This window comes from Epinephelus lanceolatus, chromosome 17, assembly GCF_041903045.1.
Source record: "Epinephelus lanceolatus isolate andai-2023 chromosome 17, ASM4190304v1, whole genome shotgun sequence".
NCBI lineage: Eukaryota > Metazoa > Chordata > Actinopteri > Perciformes > Serranidae > Epinephelus > Epinephelus lanceolatus.
Window position 1 is genome coordinate 20,653,564 of NC_135750.1, and position 11,148 is coordinate 20,664,711.

The following is an 11,148-nucleotide window of genomic DNA, read 5'->3' on the forward strand; positions in this document are numbered from 1 at the left end:
AGTTTTCCGCAAGTCATGTTGTGCCTTTACCTGTAGAAGTTGATCTCAGGATAATTGCAGTACTCCGACTTGCGGGAGTTGCGTCGGGGGAATGTGCAGAAGAAGGCGTTGGCCAGAAGACAGGCTATTTGCTCCTGAGACAGAGTCAGGGAGTGGTTCATCCTTGACTTCAATAAGGGAATTGGCTGGAAAGAGAGAGAGGGAGAAAAAAAAAGTGACAAAGAGACCGAACCCGAGGGACTGGAGATCAGAATGGGAAATGTAGATGACAAAGAGAGATGCACAAGAAACACACAAGGTTACGTGGGTGCAGTACTGTGGGTCTGATGGCTAATGGGGGTGCATAATTAGTTTAGCAATCTAGCAAGGAGAGGAGACAAGGAGAGTTCCATTAGGTAAATGGGTGGTAGTAATTAAAGTCCTGGTTTTCTTGCTCTCCCCCAGGTTCGTTCCGTCAGACACATGGGGCCCATCTATCTTCACTGATTAGGGCTAAAGAGCCTCCCAAGGCTGCCCAGTTAGCAGATCAATACCTGCTCTAATAACACACACATAAACATTAGCCTTGACGCTTAATACTGCAAAACAAAGCGAAGAGTCAGAAAGCTTCATTATCCAACCGCAACAAATGATTCTGAGGTGTAATCCGTGCCAGAAATTCCCTCCTTTGGTTAAACCCTGACGTTCTGCCACAGGTTTCTGTCTCCTGTAACAACCAGAGGGGTTTTCCTATCCTGCCCATAGTGGAAGCTGAATTAATTAATTTAATTTAACGGAGGACTCTGAAAAAGATAACTGAATTACAAAAATATCAATGTTGGAATTTCTGCATTGCTATAATTGATGACAGCGAACGAAAATGAAGACGAATGGGATTGACATTTAAAAGATCTGTGACATGGATCAGCTCCATTTAATGTGGGAAAAAAAAAGAGGGCTCTGTTTCTCAAAATATACTGCTCAGAAGAGGAACGGCTAGTGTAGAAGTCCTACGCAATAAGCTGAATTTTAACTTTCATAAGTGTAATTTCCTCAAGTGCTCAAGCATAGCACATCAGATGGATGACTGGAGATGAGACGGACCTCTCCTCTCACAGCCCTCTTTTCTAATGAAGCAGTTCTTGATACGGACCAAAAAGAGGCATTCATTATTGAGTAGTTGTAACTCATGAACTGATCCTGTATAACATCCACCATCCAACCCTTTGCCTCTTCTCTCTGCTGACTCTACGCACTTAGATCCTTCCTCCTATATCCCTTAAAGTTGGGGTAGGCAGTTTTTTCTGGCATCATTGGACAAAAATCCCACAATAACCTTTTAGCATAATGTAATTCAAGTGGTCAGAGAGAACACTAGACGTCTGCACCTCCTCTTGGCTGTGTTTAACCAACTGCTAGCTGTAGCCAAAGGCAGGGTGCGAGCTGCAGCGGGTCCAGGGGGCGCTTGGCTCCTCTTAATAAGACATGAGCTCCCCTGAAAGCATGATTTGTAAAATATTAGAACATGCCATGTTTGCCATGTGTTTCAATATTTCTGTATCTTCATCATCACAGATCATGTGAAAATTTGACTATTATTGATGTATCATGCATGTGGGTAATTCATCACCAATTCACTTTAATAAAGTGAGTGCTATTTTTGCCATCACCATTGAAGCGTGGCGGTGCAATATCATAAGCTTTACTGCCAACTGCCACTACAAAATGGCATCAGGATCAAAATCACAATCGTGATGATCAAAATAAATGATGAGTACTTGTACAGGTTGTTGTATTGTCTGGTGGGATAGGGTTAGGACAGAGAGGGGAAAGGTACAGGAGGAGGCTGTATTTTCAAATTCTGGCAGTGTTTCCCTAGCTTTAGCCCTAACCTGTTATCAAACCTTTGTCACTACAGCTCACCTTTCCATTTCCTCCTGCAAATCCCCTAAACATAAACTACGTGCATATTCATAAAAATAGTATACCGCACTTACCATCGTGCAGAGGCTAGGAGCACTGAGTGCTAGGTCAACCATAGCTGGTAGCAGGGCCTCAAACAGGAGCTGTAACTCTGAATGCTCGAGATACTGGAGAAAAGAAAACAAGACACGCAGGCAGGAGTTCTGTTAAATGGGATATCTCTGTGGAGCTGACTGCCTAGTTAGGCAGGCAGTTACTCAGAGCCAGCAGTCAGAGTGACTGATTAGATCTGAAGAGATGTATTGTTTTGTTAACACTGCTGATTTTTTTCAACCAAAATGTGAGGTCACAATCAAACCATTCTTTATTTTGTTTAGTTTTTTGACAATTCTGTTTTCAAGGGAGTAGAGCAAATTCAGTTTGCATCTCACTCAGAATAAAATGGCCCTAAAAAATTGAGGAGCAGCCAACAAGTTGATGGACAGTTTAAATGGTCTAATAACTGTCTGACAGTGAGTATGAGGTCATAACCCTATACCAGTAACCAATATCTAAGGAAAGATGCTCAGTTCTCTCATGTCCAACAAGAAAACTCATATCAGTGAAGGTAATGAAGGTTTATTGTTGTTTAAGGTTGAACCCCCCACTCCTCAGATATCAATAAACCCATCATTTGAGCGGTGAAAGACAGAATAGAAATGCTGCAGAGCTACTCGCTACACAGAACCAGGTTCAGAACAAACTCCCATCAATCTGGGAGCAGGCCTGCCACGGCCGAGGCAACCATACTTCAGCCTACAGCTTACCTCAGCATCCATCTGCAATTCCCTCTAAAATAAACACCCTGTTATTCCATCATAGACCCAGATTTACAACGCAATCACTTATGAGTGTATTGGCTTCGAATGTCACTGTCATAAATCACTTGCCTTACTCTATCAAGGTAAGCAGGGGGAGCTTTCGCTGATTAAATGGACCTTCTGGAGCAAATGCAAATGACCAATTGTGGAGAGAGTGGCAGGGTGGCTTGATTTCCAACAGGAAGTCTTTGGTGGGTGATTTGGTTGGGGGGCATTTATATGGCTGCAGAGCAGGTCTGACTAAACGCTGTCAGAAGTAATGAGCTGGCAGACATCATAAAGCGCTCCTGTGGGACTAATAGATGGTAGTTGGTGATGCAGCTGGATGAGGGCAGAAAGATGATCCCCCAGACTTTCCACAGCCACAGCAGCCAGCCACCGCAGTCACACACAGGCTGGGCTGCACACACAAACTATACCTTTCACATCAATACATATGACAGACTGAGTTCCAGTCGGACAGTCCAGATTAACTGCTGCATAGGTTAACGATTGATGACACTCTGATCTTCCATCCATTCCGCACTTTACAAGTTATTTTCATTTCCTGGCAGCTCAACCTACGCAAGTCTCAATCTCAGATAGTTATTTAGAGGTCTAAGAATATTTTTTCAATGTATCAGACACAGAAACAAAACAAGTGACAAAGCACAAAAAGTGAGAGGTTGTCCTACTGCTGAATGTCCATATACTATAGAAACATCAGCTGCACTTACTCCTGGACTGCTTTCCTGCTAAGCCCTCAGACATTCATCAGAAAGTGACACAGTGACAGTTTCATTTGGCAGGGGAGAAACACTAAGACAATTTACAGACAAGCCCTAATTTGGATAACTCTTTTTTTTCTCCCCTATGGCTATTACATGTTGAGCGGAGTGTCAATCACCGGCCCAGGGGCAATATACCTTGTGACAATTACCCCAGTGCTGCACAAACGTTGCTCCAGATTTAATTAGGTGGTCCTGGCTGAGGAGTACAACAGTAAGGATTTAAACTCGCTACCAACTACAGAAAAAGATGCTAACATTAAAAAAATGGCATGCAGTAAAAATCATTCTGTCAATTACTCATCAACTGGTTTGCCCAAACAATGGCTGAACAGTTTAGTGTATGTGATTCTTCACTACATTAGCGTCTGCGTGAAAGAGAAATCACTTATGCATGTCTGCTGTAGAATGGCAGCTGTTAATCATTCCTGCTCAATGTGCTGGTGTGTTGCTCTGAATGCTCCCTCATCCTGCATCCATTAACTGATAGAAATGTAACTCGTGTCACAGCAAGCAGTCGGTACTTGTATCTGTACGCATGCAACTATTTAAATTCCTGTATCACTTTTGCCACTTCCTACACCGGGGTTCCTACAGCTTAAGACAAGTTAGATTTAAGGCTTTTTCAGATTTTTTTATTGCCACTGAGAGTTAAATTTAAGACCAACTTTACAAAATCATAACTGAAGTTAAAATCATGAACTGACATCAATTACTTAGGGATAGGGACAATTTTGCCCAAATGTTTCTCACTCTGTATGTGGGATTCCACTGCTTCAATTCCCACAGTGCGAGTTTAAAAAACATTTTGCATTAAATACACCAAGCCTTGTATACATTGCCTTGTACTGGTTCAGCCATGCAGCAACATCCTGGTTGAACTGGCAATTATTGTTGAGTTTGCACTTCCCCATGACGTTCAGGGTACAGTGACATCAAGCAAACAGTTGTTCCCCTACTCTGAGCATCCCAGCTGGAAAATATGAGTGTTGTGGTTCAGGTTTCTTGATCTGCGTTTTGTTAATGTGAGAAGCAATCAATCAATTGTAGATGTTATTTGAGTTATTTTGAGATTTTACAATGCAACAACAGAAAAAAAAAAATATTCATAAAATCCTGATTCTCATGTCATAGCTGATTTAAGACATTTTAATACCAATTGAGGACTTATTTTTGAATTACTGAATTCAATGCCGTTTAAGACAATATAAGGACCCACAGGATCCCTATGCACATATCCTAATTTTAAATTCTACCTTGACTTGTCCTTTTCTTGCAAGCATCACCCTCCCTCACTAAATGCCTCAGCAGAATGGAAACCGGGGGGGAAATACTGCGCACAGGACAGTGAGTGGAGCCACTGACGCAATAGATGGCCAGAAGGGCAAATTTCTTGCTGGCTTTACTGAGCATCCTTGCACATTTAATGGGACCTTTTAATTAAATTGGATTAAGCTATAAAAAGCTTCAGGTGGCCATTGATCTACAGAGCTCTCCGCTTTACTCTGAGAAATTATTTCAGAGAGGAGGGGGAAAAAAGACCATTTTGGAATGGTCTGAATTTTGCTGAGTAATCAGTGATCGGAAGGGACGAACATCAAGCTCGGATATCAATCTGACTGGAACATAACAAGTATGAAATGGCTCTCACCAAGACACGAGCCAAGCCAGACAGAGTTTGTCAATATGCTTTACTAAATGTAGGTATCCAAATTAGGCTTCTAGCTGGAATTGGTTTGCTATTTATTCAACTCCGTCTTTTCTTTGGGTGGATAATGAGGTATATGTAGACTATTCTGAATTAAACACAGCCAGTAGACAGGCACTACTACTAATACGGTCTCTACAAGATTTCAGGAAGGAATTTCTACAAAAGGATTGATGCTTTACTGGGAAATGCTAAATTTCTAAAATAGTTCAAGTAAGTAATTTCAGAACAGTTAATTACATTTAATGAATAACAATTAATGCACTTGGGAAGAAGTTTCTCTAACAACAGGTATGTCATTACAGTCCTTCACTGCCTGAGCAGAGAAAAAGAAGTGTTAAAAGGAAGGAGAGAGACGGAAAAAAAAGGAAGACATTCCCCTGGTTCACCCGCAACAGCTGCTGCCGCCATGCTCCATGCTCATCTGTCCTAACTGTATGAAGCGTATTTGCTCCTGTGAGACTCCCAGGTACTGGGAAGGGACGACGCACACTGATGGGCTTGCAGCCAAACAGAGGAGAGAAAGCTCCCTTTGCGATAACAACTCTAGTTAAGTGTCAGCTTTAGCTTCATTCTTCATTAAGGTAAATTTTAAAGACATAATTAATCATGGTGAGTTAAACAAACACTGCCACCAAAGTTCAGTGGGGCTGACTGTCAGAACTGTGATAAACACAACAGGCTGATGAGGTGTTTATGTCGATTTTCTTAAATTACAAATATGAAAGCCTGATATTGAACAAATAAAGAAATATGAAAAAAACTTCCATGTTCTGCTTCTTCAAATAAGCCAAAAGAGCTGCTTTTAAATTTCATATATTTCATGTTCAGCAAAGGCAGATGCCAAAGACACGTTTTAGCACAACAGTATCATCAGCAGGCTTCAGGGAAGCTCCTTTAACCTTCCCTTTTTTATCTTTTGTACAAGATCAGCCTAGAAACATCATGTAGCAGTCATGTCTTGGACAGCTTACCTCTGTACAAAGAAGATTCAGGGCAGTGAAGTCCCATTTCTTTGCATGGGCTGTGTTGTATCTCAATATAGCATCCTGAAGAGGAGAATAAGGAGTTATTTATTCACACAACACTATTCTTTAAATACATAAAATTGTATGACAGCAGATTAGCAGCAGGTTTAATGCACAGAAATGTTTAGGATCACAGATTTCAAATATTCTTTTAATACTTGCCAATACAAGATGTGTTTGTTGCAAACTCTGCCACCCTGTGGTTGTTTATGGAATAAGTTTTTGTATAAACTTCTGTGACAGTCGCTTAGAACAATACAGCAGAAATTCTCCAGTATCCAGTATAGCTAAAGTTTCAGTTTTATCAAAATGCCCAAATTTAAAAGCTAAATTTGAGACTGCATCTTGTCCTAACTGTTTTTAGTTTCCATCCACACTAGGCTGCCTTTGTCGCACTCGAAAACAATGTTTTCACAAATGCTTGCAGGGTGAAAAACTCCAGGCGTTGGATGGTCAAAAAAAAACAACACTTTGCTGCCAAAATGATGACTGCTCCTACATGTTCATTACTATGTTGGAATAATGCTAAAAACTCAACTTTGTGTCTCCCATTTGTCCCTCTGCTGTCACTTTACGGTGTGTTCAGCTCTACTGAAACACAATCTGAGAGATCATGGAGAGTAGGAGGTGACGGAACAGAGCTCTGACCTGCTGAGACCAAACTGTGACTCTCCCACTCCTCACCAGATGATGGATATAATACACAATTTTGTTGTTTAAAACAGTAAACAGGTGAGAGAAGAAGACAGTTAGCTGTTTTTGGTGTTTCAGTGGGGACTTCTTAATTACAGATGCAAATATCTTCACATGTATAAGCCCATTCATCCATCTTAATAGGACACAGATTATGTTTGGCCTCATTCTGCACAGTGTATTTGTCTTACCCTCACATCCAGAGAACTTTTGAACCCTCCCTGCAAGGCAGTCTGGATCAGCTCCCAACGACTTTGGACGCCACCTCCATCCTACATGGCACAACAAATGACAAACTGCTTTTAGTAAATAGTTCCTACAATAACTAGAATATGGGCGTGTTTTAAAAGCATGCACTGGTATACCTCAGTCTCCATGGGAAACAGATTCCTCTCAGAGCAGGGCATCTTCACGGACACATCATCCCACGCGTCTTTGAACTTGCTAGGGTATGAAACAGGGACCTCTCCCTCTCTGAGGAGATCTGTCTGTAACAGAAACAAAAAGGCAGGGAAAACAAAATTATTGAAAAGATGCAACAGTTTCCCTTTAAATATTTGTTAAACTTAGAAAATGGTAAAGTAGATATACCAAATAAAATTATATATGACTAATGCCTTAAAACTGTATACACAGATAATGGAAATAGAAGCTTAAAACTTGTTTTACCAAAAGTCACATTTCCCTCTGTTGACTAAACAACTGAAGATAAGCTATCCTTATTTAAAGCTGAGATGTGATTTTCTTAAAACAGTAATTAAAAATCCACCATTCTTGTGATTCAGGAGGTGATGTGGAGAATCTAACTTGGGTAGCAGTGGTTAGAGCCAGTAGTGGCAACATAGCAGCACTGACAGTGTTCCTGTGGGACTTGTAGTGGAGGACACAGTCTGATAGGAGCTCTACTGACAAGAGGCCCTGAGGGGATCATGGAGGATGGTTTCACTCTTACTCCCACTTTTCCCGATCTTATTTTCTCTTTTTAAAACACCAAGTGCAGACCCACCACGCACCAATGCCCAGTTGCATCTGCAATCACATTATTATTCATGACTGCAGTGTTCTTCACAACATACCACATGCAAAGAACACACACCCCACAAGTGGCTTTTTACTCACCCTGACTGTGACAGTGTGGTTAGGCACTGCTTTCAGGTGAGACAGAGGGGGGGCACACTGGGGCATTCTGTTCAGCTCATCTATGGGTGTCCCCAGCCATCCTCTGTACATGTCATGCAATGAAACACAGAGCACAGAACAGAACAGGTCAGTATGCAGGGTTCAACACTAACTTCTTCAAGTGGTTGCCAGGCTGCAACCAGGCACCAGCTTTTGGTTGCCGAAACTGAAAGTATGTTTGCCATTTTTTCTCACTTTATATTTTGAGTAATGAAGATACCTGCAGTTTTACATCTGCTTTATCATAAAAAAGGTGACAGAAAAAAATGTTTAAAAGCTTTCCTATAGTAACCAAACATGAAACTGTTGTTTATGTTTTATCTGATACTTTACAGAATTTGAAACAGTTATCAATTAGTCAAGGGTAGCATGTCTCTCCCTTTCATATTTTGCTTTGCCATTATTTCTAAGACACATGCCTATGCATATGCGAGTAAATGTAGCAATACACATGCAGTGCTGTCTCGTGCAACATTTTCAGATTTCATTTCTTACTGTGACAGCAATGTTTAAACATCACTAATGCAACAAATAAAATGTGCTGTCCTTATTTTTATAAGTTAAAAAGTGGTTTCCACGGATGGCAACCACAGGCCAAGAATTAGCTTCCACTCTCTCAACATGGTTGCCAATGGCAACTTGGCCTCTATTACTGCCGAGCCCTGGTATGCCACACTATTACTGAATGACATTAGAGTGCATACTGGAGCGAGGAAACCACGGTAAAGATGATTCACTGATCACAAAACACAAAAAGTAAAACACAGAAAATTTTCACAAGTACCTTTCAAAAAGTGCACCTGACTGGCTCATACCAGATGAGCCACTGTTCCCAGCTATGTCAGCAACCTTAGTTCCCACGGCACCCAGATGGACTTTTTCTTTGGCCGAGCATCCAGATTCAGAGTCTTTGACAAACTGCTGAGATTCCTTTGCAAAGCTAGAGTCCTCTGCATAACCCCTGCCATCATGCTCCTTGTCTGCAGAGCTGTTGACGAGCATGGTCTTACTGACGGGACTGTCCGGACTCAACATCTCCACATCACTGGGTGTACTTACACCCTTCCTGGGACTAATACTAAGACAGAGGGTGAGTTTTGGATTTGGAGAGTGTGCAGCAACACAGGTTGTTTTGACAGAGTGAGGACCAGGTGAACTGGGCCTCTTGGCCTTCTGCCCATTAGGACAGTGTGTTTGAGCTGTGTTAAATCTGCTGCTTTCAAGGACAGATTCATCCATCCCACCTGCAGACCCACAGTCCATCAAAGTCTGAGATCCCACGTCATCTTGAGTGTTCTCTGTTAGTGCACAGTCTTTTGTAGTGTCATGCTTTTGGTGTCCACAAAATAGGTGATCTTTTCTATCTGATAAGGTTGTTTTAGGAGCATCATCGTCCACACCCTCTCGCTCGACTTCAGCAGTCAAACTGTAGCGGGACAGAAAGACAACTGAGCAAGAGAAGGCCTTGTATGTATGCTGAAATTACAAAGTGTACTTTTATGATCAAAATACTGCAACTTCACTTTTCTCAAAGAGGGATTAGCCATTAGTTAAGAAGTAAACGCTTGACCACAAAAAATCCTGAGCCTATCTAGACTGCTTTACCTCTTTTGAGAATCCATCACTTCATCCATCTTTGACAGGTCAGACAAGATGACTCAACAATAACTGCTTAAGAAGGAAAACATTCACGTTGAAAAGCTGTGGCATTTCATTTTATACATGGCAACAAAGTTATGGCATAGTTACACACTGCCCCTTTTCTGGTGACACTGGACTTTACTTTAAAGCCAAATGCAAAGCTTTGTTTATGTCTGGTATTAGATAGGAGATACCCTCAGATCTTGGTACGGACAGCCAGTACAACTTAAATGTGTTTTTAGACTTTGTTTGGTCCACTTTCTCAAAACATGAGGCTGGGCAGCTCGACTTGAGTGAGTCGTGGTCTCAGCTTTCGTTTCAGCCTCTTACCTTAGGTAGTAGTTTCATATTTTGACAGTAATTTAAAACAAACAAGCGCTCGGCAGCCTGCACATCACGAAGCAACAAAGCTACAATTAGCTAGCTAACTAACCCTCACAAACCTAACCGTTATACTTTTAACATTGCGAAAACAATACATAGTTGCTCAACTATTAGTGGTAACGTTACAGTATTTTTTCCGACAGACATGTTTAACAGCTTACAACCTTAATGCGGACACATCATCCAGGACATAAAAAAAAAAAACAAGTCATCCTGAGCTAACTTAGCTTTCATTGGCTACAAATCTAAACGTTAGCTATTATTCGCTAGCTCCGATTCTTGTAGATAGCGCTCACGTACTTCAGCCTGCTCGAGCTAGCCGTGCTGTGTCCGTTAAAACAAAGAGATACAACTTACAAGCATGCCCCTGTTTGTGTTAGACTTCTGAGTTAAAGCATTACATAATTATTTATTTATTTTCATACACTATTGTATCTTCTCAGACCACATATCACTCCAAATGTTATCGTCCGGTTTACTTTCACTTCGTTGTTGCAGGCAGCTGCTTCACGTTGACGGCAGGGGTATATGGACCAATCCGGACATTCTTCTTGAGAAAAGAGGCGGGATCATGAGTCGGTATCCTAGCAACTGAGCCAAAAAGGAGTTTACTGACGTGCAACTGTTAAGGAGGTATTGAAATTGATAGAAATACTGAGAAGACGAGAAAAATCACCAAGTAGCAATAAAATGTAAAGTGTCTGTCTTTATAAAATGTATTTTATAAATCAGTGGTAAAAAAAAATAAAATAATTTTAAATGTTTATAATGTACATTTATTATAATTTATTTAATGTTGTACTTTGTTTTTTTGTTTTTTTCACTGTAAACTTGTTTTGCTGATTTTTTTTTTTGCTATTTTATTTATTTTATGTTACTGTATTCCTTATCTCGCTGACTTTTTTAATCTGCGGTTATTTTCTCTACATTTGCCTGTAAGGTAAATATAGAGCAAAAATGTATTATATATTTTTTAGCCTTTATTT

General features: G+C 40.8%; 1 protein-coding gene across 6 annotated transcripts in view; it reads right to left on the bottom strand.

The window, feature by feature from the left end:
* parga (poly (ADP-ribose) glycohydrolase a) overlaps positions 1-10,679 on the bottom strand; it is a 32,412-nt gene extending 21,733 nt beyond the window's left edge. The window contains exons 1-9 of one of the 6 annotated variants that reach the window (XM_033613500.2): positions 10,588-10,679; positions 9,743-9,805; positions 8,922-9,563; positions 8,078-8,180; positions 7,324-7,446; positions 7,150-7,230; positions 6,212-6,286; positions 1,977-2,069; positions 31-185 (exon numbers count right to left, since the gene is read on the bottom strand). In XM_033613500.2, the coding sequence (XP_033469391.1) occupies positions 31-185; positions 1,977-2,069; positions 6,212-6,286; positions 7,150-7,230; positions 7,324-7,446; positions 8,078-8,180; positions 8,922-9,563; positions 9,743-9,771 (1,301 nt within the window). In that variant the 5' untranslated portion in view covers positions 9,772-9,805; positions 10,588-10,679. Of the gene's footprint in view, positions 1-30; positions 186-1,976; positions 2,070-6,211; positions 6,287-7,149; positions 7,231-7,323; positions 7,447-8,077; positions 8,181-8,921; positions 9,564-9,742; positions 9,809-10,462 lie in introns of all 6 variants that reach the window. The other 5 variants (XM_033613497.2, XM_033613503.2, XM_033613498.2 and 2 more) reach the window with 5 other exon arrangements.
* Between the last annotated feature and the right edge of the window lie 469 nt (positions 10,680-11,148).